The 24,614-nt window shown below is 45.3% G+C and overlaps 2 protein-coding genes across 3 annotated transcripts in view; one reads left to right on the top strand and one right to left on the bottom strand.

Annotated features, from left to right (window-relative positions):
• RAB3GAP2 (RAB3 GTPase activating non-catalytic protein subunit 2) overlaps positions 1–2,919 on the top strand; it is a 54,695-nt gene extending 51,776 nt beyond the window's left edge. For both annotated transcript variants that reach the window (XM_064164538.1, XM_064164539.1), the window contains 2 exons: positions 605–763; positions 1,036–2,919. In XM_064164538.1, the coding sequence (XP_064020608.1) occupies positions 605–763; positions 1,036–1,182 (306 nt within the window). In that variant the 3' untranslated portion in view covers positions 1,183–2,919. The remainder of the gene's footprint in view (positions 1–604; positions 764–1,035) is intronic.
• A 236-nt stretch (positions 2,920–3,155) lies between these two features.
• IARS2 (isoleucyl-tRNA synthetase 2, mitochondrial) overlaps positions 3,156–24,614 on the bottom strand; it is a 41,186-nt gene continuing 19,727 nt past the window's right edge. The window contains exons 13-23 of the mRNA XM_064164540.1: positions 20,882–20,984; positions 20,201–20,294; positions 10,760–10,868; positions 9,884–9,986; positions 8,396–8,521; positions 7,500–7,631; positions 6,509–6,615; positions 4,864–5,009; positions 4,538–4,728; positions 3,643–3,787; positions 3,156–3,521 (exon numbers count right to left, since the gene is read on the bottom strand). Of these exons, the coding sequence (XP_064020610.1) occupies positions 3,370–3,521; positions 3,643–3,787; positions 4,538–4,728; positions 4,864–5,009; positions 6,509–6,615; positions 7,500–7,631; positions 8,396–8,521; positions 9,884–9,986; positions 10,760–10,868; positions 20,201–20,294; positions 20,882–20,984 (1,408 nt within the window). The 3' untranslated portion in view covers positions 3,156–3,369. The remainder of the gene's footprint in view (positions 3,522–3,642; positions 3,788–4,537; positions 4,729–4,863; positions 5,010–6,508; positions 6,616–7,499; positions 7,632–8,395; positions 8,522–9,883; positions 9,987–10,759; positions 10,869–20,200; positions 20,295–20,881; positions 20,985–24,614) is intronic.

Below are 24,614 nucleotides of genomic sequence, written 5' to 3'. Positions count from 1 at the left end.
TTCTTGAGCAGAAAAGCAAATGAGATTATATAGAAATTAGGACTATGTTGCTGAGCTGTAAAAGAGATTTCATACTCAGGCTAATACCTGTAATTCACAGAATGGTTTGGGTTGAAAGGGACCTTAAAGACCATCTAGTTCCATACCATGGGCAGGGATACCTTCCACTGGAGCAGGTTGCTCAAGGCCTTGTCCAACCTGGCCTTGGAACACCTCTGGGGAGGAGGTATCCACAACTTCCCTTGGCACCCTGTTCCAGTGTCTCACCATCCTCACTGTAAAGAATTTCTTCCCAATAGTCAGTGTAAATCACCCCTCTTCCACCTTAAAGCCATTCCTCTTGTCCTATCACTACAAGCCCTTGCAAAAAGTCCCTCCCCAGCTTTCTTGTAGTTGCTCTTCAGGCGCTGGAAATCCTCTTTGTTTCTCCTCCTGAAGGTTTTAACAACCTGCTTTATTACAGGTAACACAGGGAGCAGTCTCAAAACTATCTGTCCTTTTAGTGTTGAGAAGCTTCTTTTGATACAGCTTTTCAAGTCTCCAGATAAGTGACCTGAGCTGTGCTGAAATGGCTGATCAGTTCCTTACGTTTCTCTGTTTTCAGGCCTTTCTTCAGGTGACTGACAAAGAAGTGCTTGCATCTCAGCTGCTCATACTGGCTGGGCAGAGAATGGCCTTCGCTTTACTTCATACACAGACAAAGGAGGGTATGGAAGTCCTTGCTAGGCTTCCTTCAACACTGTGTACTTGGCTCAAAGCTATGGTAAGTTAAGCTCTATTTAGGAATAAAGGTTGATGTCTTTTAAGAGCTCCTGTTCACTGAGCCAGACATTACATCTGGGTGGCCCTTTTGTACTAACCAATACAAGAATCTGTTCTCATTTCTCCCCGTGCTACTTCTGTTTCATGAAGGGTGAAAGCAGTTTCATGGGTCAATGAACCGTAGTAATCTCTTTTATGCAAGGTCAGGAGGGCTTCTTTTGCAGATGATGGTCTGTAAATTTACTCTAATGCTGTGGTTATTCTTTCCTGTAGGACCCCCAGGAACTTCAAAACCTAGAAGTGCCAACTGCCACAACAGCTAAACTAGTTAACAAAGTCATAGAGCACTTGCCAGAGAATCACGGGCAGTACAGCCTTGCCTTGAACCTGATCGAGGCTGTAGAAGCCATCTCCACATGACATTGTTGGGTAGCACAGCTCTGCTCCACAGAGGCATCGTGCATGGTTTTACACAAGGAGGCTCAACCTTGCAGAAAGGAACAACAAACAGAACTGCTCCCCAAGCCTGCAACTCCGGAAGGTAACTTTAAACTGGAGTATGTTTTCAATTCTGCACTAGTAGAAAGATGTTTAGTTTCTAGTACACTTGTCAGTATCTCAAATGCTTTGTTATTTATTTCTGACTTGAGTGCTTCTTGAGGTAGTCTAAATTTGGGTATATTTGACAGCAGTTTTAGTCTCTTTACAAAAGCCACATCTCTTGTAACTCCGTATTTCATGCTGGCTGTAACTGCTGCAGTCTCAGTGTTCCATGTATGATTTGTTTCTCCAAACCAAGCTGTAGATACACCTGAGACAAACTTCGTTCTCTGAAGTTACCATGTAAAGCCCATGACTGTACTTTCAGAAGGTAGAGCTGGTGTTGGGTGGGCTCATGCTTTGCAGCTGCATTACATGTGACAGTGACAACTGCACTGAACAGGCTGAAACATGCTGGGGCTTTACACAAAGGGACAACAGCCCCCCTGAGAAACTGTGTGGGAAGGAGAAGCCAATTCTCCAGACACAAACGTGGGCTCCTTATTTGGTCTGGACCTCCCATTATTGCCTCTACAGCGCTGGGCTTCAGCTACAACTGGATTTGCATCCCTCTTCTTTATTATTAAGCTCTGCTGAGTTTAAGTAGGTCAAGGAATGTCTTGCTGTAAGATTGTTCCCCCATCTTACCGCTGTAGAAGATGTAGTATGCTATAAATCTCTGCACAAGTTAACTTGTAGTCCAAAACTGCTTAAGTAGTTGACCCAACTTCACTGAAGATCTATATATAGTACTGAGTACTTTAGCCTTAAAAACCATACTTTTATTAATGGTACCTACAGGGAATCAAATAGTGACTATCTTCACTACTGGAGTGGTATTAAGCATATGATTATCTTTCATCATTTAGTACTGTTTACCTTCTACCTAAAGGAAGCCAGGAGAGAAAAATGGAATTGCTGTAAACTGTTTCTGTCTTGAAGTCAGCTGAAATAACTAGCTCCATCTTGTAACCTGCTCCTACCTGCTCCAAGTGTGACAAACATTCAGAGTGGTCTGCCTTGCTGGAGACAGAATTTAGTCTTACATTTCTGGAGCACGTGCTACTGTCATCTAAGGGTTAAGACTCCTCCTGAAAAAAATGGTTCTGAAGGTGGCTTGTTCTACACAGCTTCCTTCACCTGTTCAGCATCTCCAGTTGCTGATCACTGCACTTTAGCTGATGAAGGCTTCTTGAGAAGTTTTGGTACTCGACGTTCTGACTTCTCATAGTGATGTGAGGCCAAGGAATGGTAAGAGCAAGGGGCCTGCCTTGGTTTAATGCTTTAGCAATTTCTATGCTGACTTCTATGACAGAGATTAAAACAGCTGTAGGGGAAAAAAATGGAAGGCACACAGCACTGCTGCAGAAATGAGTATGCTAGATTTGGTCATCATGGAACCTGAGAAAGACTGAAAGTGGTTCTTACTTGTGTTAGATTCCTGTATCCTAGTCCAGCTGGGTAAAGGGTTTTACTGTGCCCCAATATCATGTCAGAGTTGACACTACACCAATCAAATCTGTAATGTACTGTAAGTAATACTCTGTATATAGCGCTATTTTGTGTCTAATTTGCTGTGGGTTTGTGTAAATTGATTAAATAAAATTTGAGGTTTCATTGTGGCTTTTCCATCTTTTTTTAAGGATTAGTCTTCACCACCCTTTTTTTTGCTTCCTGGTTTACAAGAGGAGTAGAAAGGCCAGGGTAGAGAAGCCTGGTTCTCTGCAGGGGGGGGCTGCAGAACCACTTTGCTGACAGTATAAAAGCTCCACAATAGCTGTTTCACTGCAGGGTTTCACTTAAATGGAAGTGAACTTCCGAAGTGCACAGGTTGCTAAAGCCAAGAAGATCAGTTATTTTGAACCACCCTTTTTATCAAGCAGAAAAGTAATATACACAAGTAATATACAGAGACAATTCCCACCAAACCCTGCAGGAGAAGGCAGCTCAGGTTGAGGCTTAAGCGTCTGGTTCCAGAGGCCTCGGTACACAGAGCTGGGCAGCCACCGCTTGCATACACATCACTAGCTGTGACTTTGGAGCAGCTCCTGGACAGGCATCCCATCTTCACGTGCTTCCTTTCCCAGCAATGACCTTCAGGCACCGTGGGCAGGGAGTGCTTGAGGAGTCAGCAGTGTATCTCCTGCAGCGAGGGCATTTTGCTTTGGCAATGGGGCGGGCTATAACTTTGTATGAGGAGTCCTCGCGGATAAAACCACCTGGTGAAGACAGCAGCAGTACTGAGCTGGTGTAGGTGCAGTGAGCATACTTGACTCTGCCCATGAAACCAGCAGAGAACAGCTGCTTAGCACAGTAACCTGTTTGGAATCATTCTCTTACCTTCCATGTTTATCAGAAAGTTCCCTCTGATGATGTTGGCATCTGCAGGTGTTTCTTTAGGTAGCTCACTCAGCAGGGTGGTCTGGGAAGCCATCATTATCTCATTCAGCTGTGAAACACTAGATGTTTCTTCAGCCTGCAGTGCCTAGGGAATCACAGAATGTTTCAGCAGGAAAAGACCTCTAAGATCATCTAGTCCAACCCTCAACCTAACGCCACTGTGGCCATTAAACCATGCCCCAAAGTGCCATGTGCACATATTCACTGAACAGTGACTCCACCACCTCCCTGGGCAGCCTGTTCCAGTGCCTGTCCCCTCTGCATAGCAGGAGAAATTTCTTTACTGAAAATCTAAACCTCCCCTGACAGCTTCAGGCCACTTCCTCTTACTCTCTCACCTGATACTGGAGGAAAGAGACAAACTCTCACCTCACTACAACCCCCTTTCAGGGAATTGTAGAGAGAAAGAAGTCTCCCTTCAGTCTCCTAGAAATAACTGATGGGGGGAAAGAAGATGGAGCCAGGTACATTTGGTGGTGCCCAGTGGCAGGACAAGAGGTAACAAAGTGGTAGAGGAGAAAACACACAAGAGGTGGTCAAATGCTGGCACAGGTACTCCAGAGAGTTTGTGGAGTCTCCATCCTCAGAAATCCTCAAACCCAACTAGACACAGTCCGGGACAACCTGCTGTAGCTAACCCTGCCTGAGCAAGGGGGCTTGGGCTATTGTCATGGAGAGTAGCAAAAGCCCCTCTAAAGTCTCCATGTCATGCAGACCATAAAGTCTCCAGCAGTCCCTCCAACCTCAACTACTCTCTGATTTTTCTGGTAAGTAAAAAGCAGAAGAAAGTTTACAGCAATTAACTATTTTTCCTACAGCCAATATGATCTTTTACCTCCATTAACTCAAACAGCAATCCAGGCTCAATTACAATGATGACTTCATATTCCAAAGCATTCTTGCCAGAGATGGAGCCAAGGAAAGAATCTCTCATTGCACAGGCACCTTCTATTGCTTCCTCAATGCCAGGCTTCTTCCACGCTGGGCTTGCTTTAATCCAGCCCGTCCGGAACACGCCCTCTGAGTCTTCAAAGCCAACAAAGGAAGTTTTCATTTGGTGTCTCTTTATCCAGGTGTTTATTAATTAAGGAAGAAGGGCACATCTGTGTGTGCATTGAAACAGGGCACTAAAGAATTCCTTACATACTAGGGGTGCTTTACCTTTCTTATAAGGGAGGTACTGGAAAACCTCCTCTGCCAAGTGAGGGAGGATTGGTGCGAAGGATCGGACCACTATGTCCAAGGCCTCTGCTAGCACTGTTTGACACGAGCGACGCTTGGGATCTTTCTCTTCTTCACAATAGAGCCTGCAAGGCACGGATGGAAATGTTTGTACAGTGACAGCCATACTTTCAGGAGTGCCAGTGACAGTGCAGAAGTAAGTCTGACCCAGCTGTCCTTCCCAGAAAGCTTCTCTTAATTTCCCTTCCTAAGCAAGCACCATTTGAATATACAAGATCATAGGATTGGTTTGGTTGGAAGAGACCTATAAGATCATCAAGTCCTACTGGCACCCTAGCACCAGTGGGGCTGTTATACCATGTCCCCATGTGCCATGTCCACACATTTCTTGAACAGCTGCAGGGATGGTGTCCCCTCCACCTCCCAGGGCAACCTATTTCACTGTTTTACCACTCTTTCAGGAAAGACATTTTTCGTAACACTCAACCTAAACCTCCCCCAGCACAATTTCAGGCCATTCCCTTTTGATGTATCACCTGATACTAGGGCAGGGCAGCAAAGGAGCTTTTGTCCTTAGCACATTAATTTGCTTCATTTGTATAGAAGAGAATATTAGGGAGGGATCCTGCAGCTCTGCTAGCCTCGTTAGAGAATCATAGAAGGGTCAGGGTTGGAAGGGACCTCTAGAGGTCACCTAGTTCAGCCCCACTCCAGTCAGCAAGGGACATCTCCCCTAGCCCAGGCCACCCAGGGCTCCAACAGGCCTCACCTTGAATGTCTCCAGGGAAGGGGCCTCAACCACCTCCCCGGGGAACCTGTTCCAGTGCTCCACCATCCTCATAGCAAAGAACTTGTTACTAACATCCAACATAAATCTGATCTTTTCAAGCTTGAACCCATTGCCCCCCGTCCTATCACTGCAGGCCTTTGTAAACAGCTTCTCTCCATCCTTCCTGTAGGCCCCCTTCAGGTACTGGAAGGTTGCTATTAGGTCCCTCTGGAATCACCTCCTCTCCAGACTGAGCACCCCCAGCTCCCTCAGTCTGTCCTCGTAGCAGAGGTGCTCCAACCCTCTGGCCCTCCTCTGTACCTGCTCCATCAGGCCCATGTCCTTCCTTTCTTCTGCTTCATCTACAAAAGTAGCATTAGGGCCTTTTTTTCCCCCTCCCCTTTACCTGCATTATGGAAACTAAAGGTGAGTACATCCCCCTCCACCTCCCTCCCACATGAAACAGCTCTTTCAAAGTTCATATCCTTAGGAATCTTTTACTTGGTGTTTTATACAGGTAAAAGGCAGTAAGGTACCCAGGTAAGTGCTGAAAGCCCTTCCCCCTACCTCCCCAAATTCAAATGCACACCTCTAGGTAGACAGATCCAAGAACCTATCCTTAAAGCCCAATTTACTTTTGACTGCATATGCTTAATTACCTTCCACAATTACTCAGTATCCCTAGTGTGGAGAATACAGAAACACACTGATGGCAAAACCAGCAGAAAGCAGCTAAACCTTCACCTGTGAGATGTTCTCTGAGATAGCTCTATTCACTCAACAGTCCCCTACAATGTTATCTCCCGGTCAAAGTGACCAACTTGGCCCTTTTAAAGGCAGCAGCAATGAGCTTACCTGTCTTTGATCATGGTGAAATAAAAGCTAGACAAGTTTCTGGAACAGAATGCTTGCAGTAATCGAACAACTTTGCTATAATCATACTCTTTGTATGCTTCTGTAACCTGGGAGGGAGAGCAGAGGTGAGAACAGGGTATCAGTTTTCAACACGAGGCACACAGTGAACACCCCTGAAGAACCTGAACTTACACAAACTGCAACGAGCGACACAAAGTCTGAGAGCATCTCCTCTTTAAGAGGTTGTTAGGACAGAGAGGGGAAAAAAGAAGTCAATTTGGTTAACAATTAGGACCAAAAAATACCCCATGAGTTGAAATTTGAAGGGAAGAGGATGGGAGAACTCCAGAAATGAGGCTCAGATGTTCTCAGTCAGCAGAACAGTTCTGAGTGGAAGAAATGAAATGTTGGAATGCAGACACCCAAAGCTCTAGGTTGTTTTGGGTTTCAGTGGGTTGCTTTTTGGTTTGGCCTTGTTTGTTTTGTTGCTTTGGGGTTTTTTTTCTGTTTACTGTTTTTTGGGAGGAGGGGTTTGGTCTGTTTAAATTTTTGGGTGTGGATTTTTTTTGTTTGCTTGGAGGTTTTTGTGTCTTTAAAAAAAAAAAATAACCTGTTCTGTTCAAATGATGTCAAAACCAACTTAGGAACGTTTGAAAACAAACCCTTCCTCTCAAAACAGGCTTAAGAGAGTACACACTGCATCAGAAACATCTTTGTGGTCATCATTTGCCTCTTTACTCATACACTTAAAGAATGTTCCCTACAGGGTATAAGCAATAGAAAACATCAGGCATAGAATCAACCAGGTTGGAAGAGACCTCCAAGATCATCCAGTCCAACCTATCACCCAGCCCTAGCCAGTCAACTAGACCATGGCACCAAGTGCCTCATCCACTCATCTCTTGAACACCCCCAGGGACGGCGACTCCACCACCTCCCCGGGCAGCCCATTCCAATGGCATGTATTCATCTAAATACAATTTCCCCCTACCTTGTTGCCATAATCCTGCAGCAGATGCAGCATGTATTGATCTACTATGTACATCTCTGAAGGGGGGATGGAATCTGTTTCTGGGTTGAAGCCAGCCATGTTTCCCAGCATGAAGCGCAGCGTGTTCCGGAGCTAGGCACAAAGCAGCGACATGGAATGTTAATGGCCCACAATTCAGATGAAACACGAAATTATCCTGTTCTATACTGAGCTACCTAAAGTTGGCTGCTACTCAAAATGATTGTTTGAATAGTTACAAAAGCATCATGAAGACCACATGCCAAAAGGACCTATAGAAGAGTAAAGGCAAGGCTGCAAAAAGTAATCCTTTCCCTGAGCACACTCTGCTATTTGAACTGCAGGGGTAGAAAGCAGCAGCACCCACTAGATGAGTCTCTTCAACACCCCCAGGGATGGTGACTCCACCACCTCCCTGGGCAGCCCATTCCAATGGCAATCACTCTCTCTGCCAACAACTTCCTCCTAACATCCAGACTATACCTCCCCTGGCACAACTTGAGGCTGTGTCCCCTTGTTCTATTGCTGGTTGCCTGGGAGAAGAGACCACCCCCCACCTGGCTACAACCTCCCTTCAGGTAGTTGTAGACAGCAATGAGGTCACCCCTGAGCCTCCTCTTCTCCAGGCTAAACAACCCCAGCTCCCTCATAGGGTTTGTGCTCCAGGCCCCTCACCAGTCTTCTTGCCCTTCTCTTGAATTGAGGGGCCCAGAACTGGACACAGCACTCAAAGTGTGGCCTGACCTCCATGGGAGGCATCCTTAAGCTGTGGGAATGAAGGTCAAGCGCTTAAACACTGCTCCTTACCTTTCTCTCTCACACTGGATTCCCCCAGACCTGTCCTCAGAATGGAGAGCTTAAGCATATTTGGCTCTTACCTTGTTGATGTCATCTCTTGCAGCATTAAGCACAACAGGCCCGATCAGCACCTCAGCAAAAACGTTGGATTCAGCCACCCACCAGCGCAGAACGTCGGCACCGTACGGCGGATCCTTGCTGTGATCCTGAGTGGAGACAGAAAGGCACAAGAGGAGGAATGCTGGGGGTCCTGCAGCACGGTGAGCAGCACAGCTCTGTGCTGCCAGTGCTGTGTGCACAGCTGCCAAGAAAGCTCACTGCATTTAGAGCTCTCCACCCCCTTTTAACAAGAGTTATTGTTAGGCCAGGGCTACACGATAAACTCCCAGCAGTCTGGGTGCAGGCAACGCTAGAACTCAGCTAAGCTGAGAGAAACTCATCTTGAATCCTTCGAACACTTGACATTTGAGTCCCCCAGGGATCAGTGCTGGGGCCAGTCCTGTTCTACATCTTCATCAATGACACTGATGAGGGGGCAGAGTCTGCTCAGCAAGTTTGCTGATGACACCAAACAAGGAGGCTTGGCTGAGACAGCTGAAGGCTGTGCAGCCATCCAGAGAGACCTGGGCAGACTGAGAGCTGGGCACAGAGGAACCAGATGAGGTTCAACAAGGACAAGTGCAGAGTCCTGCAGCTGGGAAGGAATAGCAAACTCCACCAGTACAGGCTGGGAGAGCAGCCCTGTGGAGAGGGACCTGGGGGTTCTGGTGGATAACATCCATGGCACAGCCATGTGCTCTTGTGGCCAGGAAGGCCAATGGGGTCCTGGGGTGTCTAAGGAGGAGTGTGTCCAGCAGATCAAGGGAGGTTCTCTTTCCCCTCTACTCTGCCCTGCTGAGACCTCATCTTGAATACTGTGTTCAGTTTTGGGCTGCCCAGTTGAAGAGGACCTCAGCCTCTCCTCATAGGGTTTGTGTTCCAGGCCCTTCACCAGCCTTGTCACCCTTCTCTGGACATGTTCCAGCACCTCAACATCTCTCTTGAATTGAGGAGCCCAGAAATAGACACAGCACTCAAGGTGTGGCCTGACCAGTGCTGAGTATAGGGGCAGAATAACCTCCCTTGTCCTACTGGCCACACTGTTCCTGATGCAGGCCAGGATGCCATAGGCTCTCTTGGCCACCTGGGCACACTGCTGGCTCATCTTCAGCCTATTATCCACCAGTTCCCCTAGGTCCCTTTCTTCCTGGCTGCTCTCCTGCCACTCTGTCCCCAGCCTGTAGCATTGCCTGGGGTTGTTGTGGCCAAAGTGCAGAACCCATCACACATTCAACGGTGTTCCTGAGTTAAAAGGAACCATTCTACCCTTTCCATGCAATACATTTTCTCTTGTCTTTGCACAGAACAAAGGTGCCAATTGCAGCACAGCCAAAGCCTTTAGAAGAGCCTTACAGAGTTCTGCTACGAGAAACTCTTCAGAGACAAACACTTCACAAGACAGTCGCAGACTCTGGCAGTGAAAGGAAATTGGAACTGGCCACGCTTAGAAACTCCAAAGTTTGACTTACTTCACCTCCATTGATAACTACATCGGGGTCCACCACGTTGCCAATAGATTTAGACATCTTCTCCCCTTTCTCACCAAGAGTAAATCCATGAACTACCAGTGTCCTGAAGATTTTAGTGAAAACAAAACCTCAGTGAAAAAGAAATCTATATTAAAACTATAGATTTCTAATGAGGATACTTCTAAGCCAAAACATACAGAAAACCTCTTTTTTGTGTTAAGCTTCATCTCTTGGGTTCACCCAACCACAAATAGCCTGTACTCCCATCCCAGTAGGACATACAACTTCCTTTCCCTCACTTAATTTTCTCCTGTGAGCAACAGAATGCAATATCCAGGGCCTATATATTTCAGATGAAATAAAGATTAAAGTTTTATTTACTATTTAAGGCAATATATTTCCCAGCACTTCACAGCTGACCCACATTATGCTTTTTTTATCTTCTAGGGGACAACCAGTGGGTCACAGCTCCACTATAACACATGCACACAGTGCTTCTGAGCTCCCTGCAGCCTAATGTTCAACTCACAAGTTGGTGATGTTTTTCATACTGCACCTCCCCTAACAGTCCCTTTGATGATGGGACTTGGAGAGATGGAAAAAGAGCAGACCTGTCCCTGATGATACAACAGGATATACCCAAATGAATGAGAAACAAAAGCATCTATTAAAATTATGATGGGAACTCTAAACAATAAATCCACTACCATCTAATCCAAGAAAAAAACTTTATACTGAAAACATAAGAACATAAATCAAACCCTTCATAATGGTTTGGCTTCTCTTGTTCAAACACTGCTGCCCACACATCACACGACCAAGAGCCTGGTATTTAATGCATGAAACTAGCAACGTGCTTGCAATCCACACACTTACTTATATGGTGCTTTTTTCCTTGCTGCCACACTTGTCAACAGGGAGGATTGGAACCAACCTCCCAGTTGGTCTTTTCCCTCAAGGTATGCATCTGCTCTTTGCTCTGCACCTTTAAAAACAGGAGATGTTGTTTAAAACAGCAGCTTGTGGCTTCAAACAATGACTACACTTACCAGAGAACCTCAGCAAGTGATTAGTACAACTTAAGATTTTGCTCTATGCTTTTTTATACAGTGTAGGGGCACTTGAACATGAAGTGATTCAGTAGTAGCACAATTTCTTTTTAAACCCATGGTTTGCTGAATGCCCAATTTAACAAAGGAGCCTGCTTTCTCCCAAAGCAGAGAGCCAACCAGAGCCTGGGCTGCAGCAGGAGAAGTGTGGCCAGCAGGGCCAGGGAGGTGATTCTCCCCTTCTACTCCACTCTGCTGAGACCCCTCCTGGAGTACTGCATCCAGTTCTGGAGCCCCCATTACAAGAAGGATGTGGAGATGCTGGAGTGTGTCCAGAGAAGGGCCCCTGGGATGCTCAGAGGGCTGGAGCAGCTCTGCTATGAGGACAGACTGAAAGAGTTGGGGCTGTGCAGTCTGGAGAAGAGGAGGCTCCCAGGTGACCTTCTTGTGGCCTTTTAGTATCTGAAGGGGGCCTATGAAAAAAGCTGGGGAGGGACTTTTTAGGCTCTGAGAGAGTGACAGGACTGGGGGGAATGGAGCAAAGCTGGAGATGGGGAGATTCAGATTGGCCATGAGGAGGAAGTTGCTGAGCATGAGAGTGGTGAGAGCCTTGAATGGGTTGCCCCAGGGAGGTGGTTGAGGCCCTATCCTTGGACGTGTTTAAGGCCAGGCTGGATGAGGCTGTGGCCAGCCTGCTCTAGGGTAGGGTGTCCCTGGCCATGGCAGGGGGCAGGGTTGGAACTAAATGATCCTTGTGGTCCTTTCCAACCCTGACTGATTCCATGATTCTATACCTTACACCATGCCACTGGTTAGTATTTCAATTCTGTGATTCTAAATATGAAGTAACAGCAAGAAAATGCATGGAATTAGTATTTTGCCAGGGAAATCTTCATTGTTTCCCTGACAATGCTAATGGGACCACAAAGGATTCTTGCCTCCATTTTCATTAGAGATCAATTAAGCCTTTTGTCCATGCATGTCACTGTCCATGGCAGGAGGGTTGTAATTAGGTGATCCTTGTCATCCCTTCCAACCCTGACTGATTCTCTGATTCAAACAAAACAATAAATTAGCAACAAAGGAGCTTAGAGGACTTCATAAGTTTTCAAAACCCTTTCCAAGTACTCCTAAGCCAACTGAAGGACCTAAGAAAAACAAAACAAAAACCAAACCAAAATCAAATCACAAAACAAAAAGCCTTAACTGAATTAAAATCACATACTTTGGAGTTAAAAATCCATGCTACAACCTACAACTTCATCAGCTGGAGAAATACTCAGAATACAAGTCACATACATGAGGTGCCTGACCAGCCTGTGTAAGGCACCAGATATTTAGAGAGGAGATGGGGAAGCTTTGCCAGTGAGCACAGCTCAGCTGTGACAAAATTTACATTTCTGGTCACTGGTGTTCCATGAAAACTTTCAGGAAGGGGTCAGGGCAGCTTGTGGAAGAGACAGGTCTGGGGGCTTGCTTAGCTTATCCAGGTGAAAACATTATTCCCTACATTGTCTGCCACAAGAAGCTCCTAGCCAAGCTGGCAGCTCATGGTTTGGACAGATTCACTCTGTGCTGGGTCAAGAACTGGCTGGATGGCAGAGCCCAGAGAGTGGTGGTGAATGGTGCCACATCCAGTTGGCAGCTGCCACTAGTGGTGCTCTCCAAGGATCAGTGCTGGGCCCAGTCCTGTTCAATATCTTTATTGATGATCTGGACGAGAGGATTGAGTCCAGCATCAGTAAGTTTGCAGATGACACCAAGCTGGGAGCAGGTGTGGAGCTGTTGGAAGGTAGGAGAGCCCTGCAGAGGGACCTGGACAGGCTGGATGGGTGGGCAGAGGCCAATGGGATGAGATTTAACAAGGCCAAGTGCAGGGTTCTACACTTTGGCCACAACAACCCCAAGCAGCACTACAGGCTGGGGACTGAGTGACTGAAGAGCAGCCAGGAGGAAAGGGACCTGGGGGTACTGATAGATAGTAAGCTGAAGATGAGCCAGCAGTGTGCCCAGGTGGGCAGGAGAGCCAATGGCATCCTGGCCTGCATCAGGAGCAGTGTGGCCAGCAGGACAAGGGAGGTTATTCTTCCCCTGTACTCAGCACTGCTCAGGCCACACCTTGAGTGCTGTGTCTAGTTCTGAGCTCCTCAATTCAAGAGAGATGTTGAGGTGCTGGAAGGTGTCCAGAGAAGGGCAACAAAGCTGGTGAAGGGCCTGGAACACAAAACCTATGAGGAGAGGCTGAGGGAGCTGGGGGTGTGCAACCTGCAAAAGAGGAGGCTCAGGGGTGATCTTATTGCTGTCTACAACTACCTGAAGGGGCATTGTAGCCAGGTGGGGGTTGATCTCTTCTCCCAGGCAAGCAGCAATAGAACAAGGGGACACAGTCTCGTTGTGCTGGGGTAGGTCTAGGCTGGATGTTAGGAGGAAGTTCTTCACAGAGAGAGTGATTGGCATTGGAATGGGCTGCCCAGGGAGGTGGTGGAGGCACCGTCCCTGGAGGTGTTCAAGCAAAGCCTGGCTGAGGCACTTAGTGCCATGGTCTGGTTGGTTGGGCAGGGTGGGGTGCTAGGTTGGACTGGATGATCTTGGAGGTCTCTTCCAACCTGGTTGATTCTATGATTCTATGAAATACAGAAAAAAGAAGAATGCTGGAGAAGAACAAGTAGAAGTAATGAGTCTGTTGGCACCAGAGGAAAAGTGGCTGCAAAGCACAGCCTGAGTATTCTGAGTGCATGTTAAAAGCAGGAGAGCAAACTCAGCTTTCCCACAGGGTTGAAAGAGGACAGCAAAGTTTTATTGGCTTCGCTGATGGAGTTCAGTCATCGTACAATAAAGTACAAGAGTTGTTGACTCAAGAGGTTCCCTAAGAAGTCCCTCCTTGTCCTAAACTACCCTAGAGAGGTCACCACCAGAGTGAGAACATAATCATGTGGAACGCAGCAGAACAGACAAGTCAAAGCCTACAAACGTGCAAATTGATACAGATCCTTGGCAGGAATTTCCTTCTGACTCTAAAACCTTGTGGTGTAATTTTCCAGCTATACACAACTAAAGTTTCTCTACTCAGTTTTTATCTACTACTTCCTTTTATCCACCTCTTCCTAGGACCCCTGGGACAAGGCTCCTTTCTGCTGCTGACACACTTGATTTATTTGTTTAACTTAATGGAAGTTTCGATATTTAGATCCATCCTGCAATAAAAGGAAGTTCAAACATTACAAAGGTCAAGGCTGCAGAGTTCCAGCTAGCACAGGAAAAATGTGTGGGTGGATGTTATGGTTTTTAACACTACTGTTTATCCCTTCAAGAAGTACTACAAAGAGCCAGGCTTTTAAAAGAGTAAGTAGGAATCAGACTTTAATACTAACAGGCTGCAAAAATCATAGAAGCAACGAGGTTGGAGGAGACCTCCAAGATCATCCAGTCCAATCTATTACCCAGCCCTAGCCAGTCAACCAGACCATGGCACTGAGTGCCTTATTCAGGCTTTTCTTGAACATCTCCAAGCATGGTAACTCCACCACCTCCTGGGCAGCCCATTCCAATGCCAATCACTCTGCCAACAACTTCCTCCTAACATCCAGCCTAGACCTTCCCCAGCACAACTTGAGACTGTGTCCCCTTGTTCTGTTGCTGGTTGCCTGGGAGAAGAGACCAACCCCACCTGGCTACAACCTCCCTTTAGGTAGATGCAGACAGCAATGAGGTCTCCCCTGAGCCTCCTGAGGACAAGATAAAAAAGGCAGACTATTTGGGGGCAGCAAAAAAGCAGCAGTGGAAAAAATCTGTAACAACACCTTTGTTATTTGCAACTAGCAACTGCTTTTAGAGGAGTGAACCTTTTTGATGGGGATGCCATAATTACAACTCAGACAACTGAGTTCAAACAACCAACTGATTTCAAAGAGCAAACTACCAGCCTTGTCTGACAGGAATTAGCACATCTGGCAGGCTGGCTACTGTAGCTTACAAAGTTAATGGAGGCCTGAACAGTTTAACTCTGTAAAATACAAGCACAGGGTTTGCATATTCAGAGCCTGCCTTTTAGGTGCACAGGTAGCTCCCCTACTCCAGCTTCATTCAAGCTACAATAGTTATGCAGAAATTAATTACTCTGCACATGTTTCTGTAAATGGAGGAGTATGTTCAGCAAGCCAGAAAAGACTTTTCAGTTGTTTATTTTACACTGAGTTAAAGGACATAGGTCATTAAAGAGAGTTACAATTTATGATCCTTCTAGTTTGGATTTCAAGATTCCGTATCTTTGAAGTCAAGACCTTGACTTTTAGATTAAACATACTGTATTTTAATGTCAGGAATGAATCAACTAAGATAAATTCAAGTCTCTCAGTCAGCACAAAAGTTTAAACACTTAGGTAGGTTAAGTTGTAAAATGATCATATTCATTCAGTTAAATATTAGCCAATAAGATAGGGAAAAGGAAAAAGTTATGATATCGAAAGCTATCATCACTGTGAGACAAAACTATGGGTAAAAAGCTCTGTGACTCTTGCCACTGGCATCACAAAGAGACCAATCTGCACTTTTGTATGAAATACTTTAAAAAATAATCATCTTAAGGTTGTTGTGCAGGCAGTTCTCAGCCCAAGAAGAAAAAGTCCAGAGCTGTAAAAGTTATTTTGAGACAGAAAATAATTATTCTCTGAAATGGATATACCAAACAAGCTACTGAAATAAGCTCTATCAAAAGACTGAATACAGACTGAACTTAAAAGCAAAGGGGGGGGGGGGAAAGGCAAAAAAGAAGGAGAAATAAGAAAGAAGTGAAATCTTGGGCACCACAGCACTGACTAGAACTCCCCAGTTGAAGAGGGACAGGATCTGCTGAATAGGGTCCAGCAGAGGGCTACTAGGATGATGAGGGGACTGGAGGGCATGGCTAATGAGGAGAGGCTGAGGGACCTGGGGCTGTTTAGTCTGGAGAAGACTGAGAGGGGATTTGATAATGTTTATAAATATCTGAGAGCTGGCCAGGAGTGGGGGGACAGGCTCTGCTCACTGCTCCCTGGGATAGGACAAGGAGCAATGGGTGTAAATTGCAGCAAAAGAGGTTCTGCCTCAACACAAGGGGGAACTTCTTGACTGTGAGGGTCACAGAGCACTGGAACAGAGAGGTTGTGGAGTCTTCTTCTCTGGAGACTTCCAAAGCCTGTCTGGATGTGTTCCTGTGTGATCTGTGTTAGATAGCATTGTCCTGCTCTGGCAGGGGAGTTGGACTCGATGATCATCTTGGGTCCCTTCCAACCCCTAACATCCTGTGAGCCTGTGACTATTCAAAATCAGCAAATGCTTTTTCCTTTTACCACACCTTCTTTTTTGGAGGCAGTGCACTGGCACTCCTCTCTCTCAGCAGCAGTACTGTGAAAATGAGTATATTCATGTAGGAAGCATCCAGACTTAACAGCTTAATATTGGATAAAAGAATACAGCAACAGTACTTTCCAAAAACATTTGAGACACATGTAGCAAGAAAAAACGAGGATTAGATGTCTCAGTATTAGGCAAACAAAGCACTAAAGAAGCCAACAGTGTCCCCAGGAAACTTCAGCAGCAGTAGGTTTCATAGAACTGCTTTGTTTTCATAGAATCAACCAGGTTGGAAGAGACCTCCAAGATCATCCAGTCCAACCTAGCACCCAGCCCTATCCAATCAACCAGACCATGGCACTAAGTGCCTCAGCCAGGCTTTGCTTGAAGACCCCCAGGGATGGTGCCTCCACCACCTCCCTGGACAGCCCATTCCAATGCCAATCACTCTCTCTGTGAAGAACTTCTTCCTAACATCCAGCCTATACCTACCCTGGCACAACTTGAGACTGTGTCCCCTTGTTCTATTGCTGGTTACCTGGGAGAAGAGGCCACCCCCCACCTGGCTACAATGTCCCTTCAGGTAGTTGTAGACAGTAATAAGATCACCCCTGAGCCTCCTCTTCTGCAGGCTGCACACCCCCAGCTCCCTCAACCTCTCCTCATAGGATTTGTGCTCCAGGCCCCTCACCAGCTTTGTCACCCTTCTCTGGACATGTTCCAGCACCTCAACATCTTTCTTGAATTGAGGGGCCCAGAACTGGACACAGCCCTGACCAGTGCTGAGTACAGGGGAAGAATAACCTCCCTTGTCCTACTGGCCACACTGTTCCTGATGCAGCCCAGGATGCCACTGGCTCTCTTGGCCACCTGGGCACACTGCTGGCTCATCTTCAGCTACTATCCACCAGCACCCCCAGGTCCCTTTCTTCTTGGCTCCTCTCAGCCACTCTGTCCCCAGCCTGTAGTGCTGCTTGGGGTTGTTGTGGCCCAAGTGCAGAACCCTGCACTTGGCCTTGTTAAATCTCATCCCATTGGCCTCTGCCCACCCAGGTTTTTCAGAGCATGTTGCACTTGTGGAGCTGCTCTCAAAAATGCAAGGTCGTTAGTATTTATTTTACACCAAATCTAGTCACAACGGGACATTGGTGGGTTTGTGACACACAAACTTGGATCTTACTGTGTCAATTCTGCTCTCCAACCTGCCACACTGGTGATGGAGAATGGTTTGGTTCATTTGTCATTTCACTAGAAGTTGTGCTTTTGCCTCAGTCAGGTTGGAAAAAGGAAGGCAACCATAATGTAATGAAAAAGAGCAACTTTAAGTTGTTTCCTTCAGAACTGTGCCCAGTTTGTACTAAGGAAGCTCTGGAAATAGGACTGTGTCCATGTAACCTATGATATATGCCAATGACCTTGCTGTCACAAGCAATTCCTTTAACCTGTTCAAACCTCTCATGGAATCACAGAATTGTTTCAGTTGGAAAAGACCTCTAAGATGGTGGAGTCCAGATACCAACCTAACACCACCATGGTCACTAAACCATGGCCTGGAGTGCTGTGTCCATACATTTCTTGAATGTGACTGCACCACTTCCCTGGGCAGCCTGTTTCAATGCTTGACTACTCTCAGTAAAGAATTTTTCCCCTATTAAACCCCCTAGCTCTGTGGTAAAGGGTTGGACTTGATGATCTGTGAGGTCTCTTCCAACCTTGGTGATACTGTGATAACTAACCCCCACCTGGCACAATTTAAGGCCATTTCCTCCCATTTTGATACTAAAGAGAAAACAGCAATTCACACCTCACTATGGCCTTCTTATATTGTAGAATCTCTCCTCTTTCTCCTCCCCACCTTGTTCCCAACCTACCACATTTTTTGAAAGCAATGTGTGGTCATCAGCTAAAGGGATCAATTTCATAACTCCTGCATCTCATTTCATAAGCTCAGTTGCAGCTACTTCAAGTCCAGTGAAAAGTCAGGCCTAAGTTCTCCAAGCTGCACAGATACTGGAGAGCACAACTCATTTTTGTCAGTCTGGAACTTGAGTTCATGATAGAGTGAAAAAATTATAAGCCTTAGTCTCACAGTTTTAGCCATCTACTCCTTTGGGTGACCTGAAATTAACTCCCATGCTGCAAAAGAACTGCTGCCATACATGACACTGTCACCAGAGGCAATAACTGCTGTTATCACTGATCTCCTGCTACGAACTTAACAGGTAACACTTTGCAAGAAGCACAGCAGCTTCCATAAGTCTCTCTGCTCTCACCAGTTGAAGCCATGGAAAGTTCTTCTTCCCATTATGGCATCCTCTCCATGGATTTCATCCATTTTTCCCTAAGAGTACTTTGGAAAAGAATCCCACCTGTTAGCCTGTCCATTAAGCTTGCCAATCATTTTTATTGATACTGGATAAGTTCTACAAAAAGTCAGAAAAGCTGAAGCACGTTGGGAAACACAAGACAGAACTAGGAATTCAGCAATTTCTCTGGGAAAGAGAAATTGCTTTTTTTAAAGGCTAAACTAAAGCTGTCACTTCTTATGAATCACTGAGACTGCACTTCCACTCCTGGCAGCATAGGGAAGAAAGGTAACACAACTTTGGGGTCATTTCTGAAGATAGAGGCTTAGAAGATCACACTGCTTCTTAGTCCTTCCCCCAACTTTTCAACCAGTGGGGTCCCATCCAGTCATATCAGACAGCAAAAGAAGATGCCTCGTGCATGATAGGTTGGACTGGATGATCTTGGAGGTCTCTTCCAACCTCCTTGATTCTATGATTCTATTCCAGCAAGCTACAAGAAGACAGATGGCTAGATAGAGAGAGGAACTTTCACAGCTTCCATGAAGGAAGCTGGTACTGTAAAAGACTCACACATATTTAGACATCACAGAATCCAAAAGGGAACCTTGATCAAATGAAGAGTGAACTGAGTTTTGATTCTGCTATTGCTTATTAAAACTGCTAACTTCCATTAGGCAGGATTAGAGCTAGATTTTGTATAGGAGGTGTTAAGCTCCTAAAAAACCCAAGTCTGTAACTGCGTAAAACGCCACTGCTTTGCTACACCTTTCAAAACCAAACCAGAAAGATTTTTAAAGAGTCTGAACTTTAACATATGCAAAGGTCTTCTAGAAAACTTGTGTGCTGATGGCACTATTGCCTGACCACGTTGCTAAGAAATAAAACCTCTGGTACTAACGTGTTTTTAATTCAACAAGATCGTTATCGCGGAATTGTGTACTTAGGGTTTAAAGTCCAACAGACTCGATGTATGGGACCAGACTCCTCCTTCAGAAAGGACTATGATTCTATGACTCCTGACTTTGAACTATCCTTCAAGCAGTGTGTATTTTATGTATTTTTATAGAAATATGTATCTGCTGCCTTCTGAGTAGCTCCTAGTGGCAGCAGGAACTACAAACAGCACAGAGCAAACAAATATTTCAAGCCATTTTCTGCTTTTGTTGCCAGAAATCACAAGAGAAGTCAAAAAGTATACCCTATACTCTTAAAATTATAAGCCTTTCTTAGGTCGAGCAGAGAAATTTTGTTCTGCCTCAACTAGCATGCAGAAGCACAAAGTGAAATTTGTTAATGGAAAATACTTGAAGTTCCCAATCAGCAGTACAGTCCCTTGGCCATTCATGTCATCAAACTTCCATCCTCTAAACAAGCACATTCTGATCACAAGATCTGATCTATGGTATGCCACAGGGCAAAATCAGCCAGGCTAGAGTAGCAGAAAAATCTCAACTGAAAATGAGTTTGCCAACACTGAATCCTTATCTTTACAAGCAAAAGCTGCTTCACAAGAAGTCACAACCAGTTTGCCACTGGCGGGATCCAACTCAGCTTTGCCGATAGCAACATCAGCAGGCCAACCAGTTAGATTTTCTCCCAGTAAAAAGATCAATGTATTAATTCTGTACCTTCTAAAACATGAGCCCAGGAAGTTCCACTGTCAAACCAGATATCCAGGACATCCTGTCCCTTGACATAATCCAGAACATTCTGACCACCAGCCTATTGGAGAAAAGATTATTAAATAATGCCAGTGTGATATTCATATCATTAGTGCTTTTGAAAACAAAGCAGACTTGCTCTCTGGACCAGTTTTGTACAGGCTTTGCTACATAATTTGTGTTCACTGACAAAGCAGATAATTTTCCACAATCATTTTCAGATAATTACTTATGAAAACCCAAACCAGAACAATTTAAAACGACCAAAAATCCTGAAATGGCAGAGGGGCGCCTTAATTTGTGTGCTATCTTAAAAGCTTGTGCTTACAGGAACAATAAAAAGGAGAAGGCTCTAAACAAAATTCTCATTTCATAACAAAAAGAAATATATGGTTAGGCTCAAAATGTGCTCAGTTACTTTCCTCCTGAATTAAGAAGAGGAGGCTGGAGATCTCTCCTCTCAATTAATGGCACAAATCTGAAGGTGTATTTTACCATACCCAGACCTCATTTCTGAGTATCCCTTTTGCAGGACACCTCATGAAGGCACAAATATGAAAAGGATCAGGGGACTGTATGAAAGTTTTATATTATTTCTCATCATTGAATTGTCTCCACTACCTGTATTTGAAGTAAAAAAAGACTTGCCTTTGCTACAGCCTCTTTTGATAGTAGTTGTTCAATAGGAAGGTTCCACCATGCATCTGTTCCTTGCTGCTCCACTATTTTGATGACATCTGTGACAGTTTCACTGAATTACAAGGAAAAAAGGGGTTTATGAATTGAGGAGTTAATCAACAAGTATCTAAGATCTAAAGTACCAAGTAAAGTATCTAAGTAAAGTATCAACAAGTATCTAACATGGTGAGATACACTGACAGAGATCAAACTATTTAAACCTGTGATTTTCCAGCTTCTCATCCAGACAAGACTCCATGGAGCTTCCTGCCTGCATTAAAAAGACTTCCTACATTTTATCTCCCAAGATGTGTAGGGATGTGTAAAATCTGAACACAAAGACAACCACATGTATTCTAAAGAGCTTCTTTTCTTCAAATACTCAATAACTGGGTACTCAAAAAAAGATGCCAGCAGCATCATTTTCACTTGCTGTTTCTTGACTTTGACCTGGAAACGGAGTTAGTTCCTGTTCCTCTACTCTGCTCTCCATAGACCTCGTCTGGACTACTGCCTCCAGTTCTGATGCCCCCAGCATAAGAAGGACATGGAACTACTGGATCAGGTTCAGAGGAGGGCCACAAAGGTATCTTCTGGAGTGCCTTCCCTATGGCAACAGGCTGCGAGAGTTGGGGCTGTTCAGCCTGTAGAAAAGAAGGCTTTGGGGAGACTCTGTGGCAGCTTTCCAGTACTTGAAAGGAGCCTACAGGAAAGCTGGGAAGGGACTTTACAAGAGTTTGTAGTGATGGGAAGAGAGGTAATGTCTTTGAGCTTGAGAGGGTACATTTGGATGGACTATTAGGAAGACATTCTTCAGTGAGAGTGGTGAGATGCTGGAACAGGTTGCCCGGGGAGGTTGTGAATGCCCTCTCCCTGGAGGTGTTCAAGGTCAGGTTGGATAAGGCCTTGAACATAATCCCTGGATCAACCTGGTATGGTTGAAGGCATCACTCCAAATGGCAGGAGGGGCTGAGATGATGTTTAAGGTCCTTTCCAACCTAAAGCATTCTATGAATATGTATTAGACTTTTTAAAACAATCTTTTTTATTTTAAATGGTAAGAAGCACCTATATAAATGTATTAACCCAAATAATGTGAGAAATTGAAACTTCTGTGCCCAGTAGGAGTGATGTAAGCAAGCATTCCCTGTGTAATCTGAAGGCAACAGGTGAGTTCATATGGTATAGCAAGATGAAATAAAGAGATACTGCAGAAATAAGAAAGCCTAAGTATTTTCTTCCTCATGTGAACAGATAATGCTATGCAGTTCTGTGTACTATTTATGACACAGTCACTATCCCCACTAGGTAAGGGAACTGATTTTTAACATCATTCAATGCTAAGTCTAGACATAAATTAAAGGTTAGGAAATAAATGAAACCCCACATGCTTTGTCTTGCTGACTCACAGAGCACTTACTAAAGAGGTGATGTTTGGAACACACACTGCACTTCAGGAGCGCAGCAGACCATTGTGACCTGCCAAGTTCAAACTACAACTGCTGTTACCAAAGCCACCAGAGATTTGGGTCTGACTAAATCTTCATTTCTCATGTTACCTACTTAACTTCATGACACAGTAGTCCAAAAGGGGGAAAAGAAAAATAATGGCCTGGCATAATTATCTTCAAAACACAGAAGATAGATGATCTAACTTCTTTAGTGTTGTCACTCATCGCTTGGGTTTGCACTTGGATTTCAGCATACTTTTCTGCACTGCTAGTAAGTTGAGATACTGAGTTGGTGTGGCCAGCAGGAGCAGGGAGGTCATTCTGCCCCTGTACTCTGCACTGCTTAGACCACACCTTGAGTCCTGTGTTCAGTTCTGGGCCCCCCAGTTTAGGAGGGACATTGAGATGCTTGAGCGTGTCCAGTGAAGGGCGACGAGGCTGGGGAGAGGCCTTGAGCACAGCCCTACGAGGAGAGGCTGAGGGAGCTGGGATTGGTTAGCCTGGAGAAGAGGAGGCTCAGGGGAGACCTTATTGCTGTCTACAACTACCTGAGGGGAGGTTGTAGCCAGGAGGAGGTTGCTCTCTTCTCTCAGGTGGCCAGCACCAGAAGGAGAGGACACAGCCTCAAGCTGTGCCAGGGGAAATTTAGGCTGGAGGTGAGGAGAAAGTTCTTCACTGAGAGAGTCATTGGACACTGGAATGGGCTGCCCGGGGAGGTGGTGGAGTCGCCGTCCCTGGAGCTGTTCAAGGCAGGACTGGACGTGGCACTTGGTGCCATGGTCTGGCCTTGAGCTCTGTGGTAAAGGGTTGGACTTGATGATCTGTGAGGTCTCTTCCAACCTTGATGATACTGTGATACTGTGATACTGTGACATGAAGTGCAACAGTAGGATGAAAACAATCTAACTTTTTTAGTGTTGTCACTCATTGCTTGGGTTTGCACTTGGATTTCAGCACAGTACTTTTCTGCACTGCTAGTAAGTTGAGATACTTGGCCACAACACTTAGTCGACTCATACACAGGGTCTAAGCATGAAAACCCACCTTCTCCACAAAAATGTAGAACAAATTATGACTCCATTACATGACATGAAGTGCAACAGTAGGATGAAAATGCCATTTTGCTATTGAACGTAGGAATAAAATTGCAACGATAGACAACTGATTTGTATAACTCAATCATCAATTAATTGATTCATTTAAAAAGTAAGTTCCTGTAGAACATCTCAGTAGGTTTTCTGGAGAGAAAATCCACTAACCAGTAATGCTAGCAAAGCTATAACCAGCTAGCATACCACTGCCATTCTTACCCTTTCGGACTAGAATGGGTATCATTCAGCTTTCTGTTTAAGAATGATAGGACACAATTTATGGCTTTGCAATATTAGGACACAATTTATGGCTTTGCAACATATCTGCTACCATTTATCTCAGTAAAACAACATTTAGGAGCTCTGGTTCTGAGTGGTATCTCTCCCTTTCAGAGCTATTTGCACAGAGGCCCTATTTGCCTACACTTATAGTTATGAAGCGTTACTTCTCCAAGAGAAAAGCAAACAACAACTCCGGTCCTGGCAGATAGCTGATAAGCATCCCTTATGTCTTGCTTCCTTCAGACTAAACTTTTCAATTCAGAAAGCTCACAGGAAAGACAATCAAATAAGCCAAGAAGAAGTTTGTTTGTTTCAGCCCAAACTAAACTATTCCACTGTTCTCTCTTGTGGGGTCAGCATAATGAAAAGGCTGCATTTACACACAGACCTCCAGTGATGAGACAGAGCACAGCACCTGGAAACACTTCAGAAAAACCAATACACAACATTCTTTTTCATTCCTTGTCACAGAAAGCTCCACTTTTTACTTCTTAAATATACTAAATATACAGTGTGCCCAGGTGGCCAAGAGAGCCAATGGCATCCTGGCCTGCATCAGGAACAGTGTGGCCAGTAGGATGAGGGAGGTTATTCTGCCCCTGTACTCAGCACTGGTCAGGCCACACCTTGAGTGCTGTGTCCAGTTCTGGGCCCCTCAATTCAAGAGAGATGTTGAGATGCTGGAATGTGTCCAGAGAAGGGCAACAAAGCTGGTGAAGGGCCTGGAGCACAAACCCTATGAAGAGAGGCTGAGGGAGCTGGGGGTGTGCAGCCTGGAGAAGAGGAGGCTCAGGGCTGACCTCATTGCTGTCTACAACTACCTGAAGGGAGGCTGTAGCCAGGTGGGGAGTGGCCTCTTCTCCCAAGCAACCAGCAATA

This window comes from Pogoniulus pusillus, chromosome 25, assembly GCF_015220805.1.
Source record: "Pogoniulus pusillus isolate bPogPus1 chromosome 25, bPogPus1.pri, whole genome shotgun sequence".
Taxonomy (NCBI): Eukaryota; Metazoa; Chordata; class Aves; order Piciformes; family Lybiidae; genus Pogoniulus; species Pogoniulus pusillus.
Note: the sequence above shows the minus strand (reverse complement) of the source record. Positions and strands in the feature narration are given on the sequence as shown.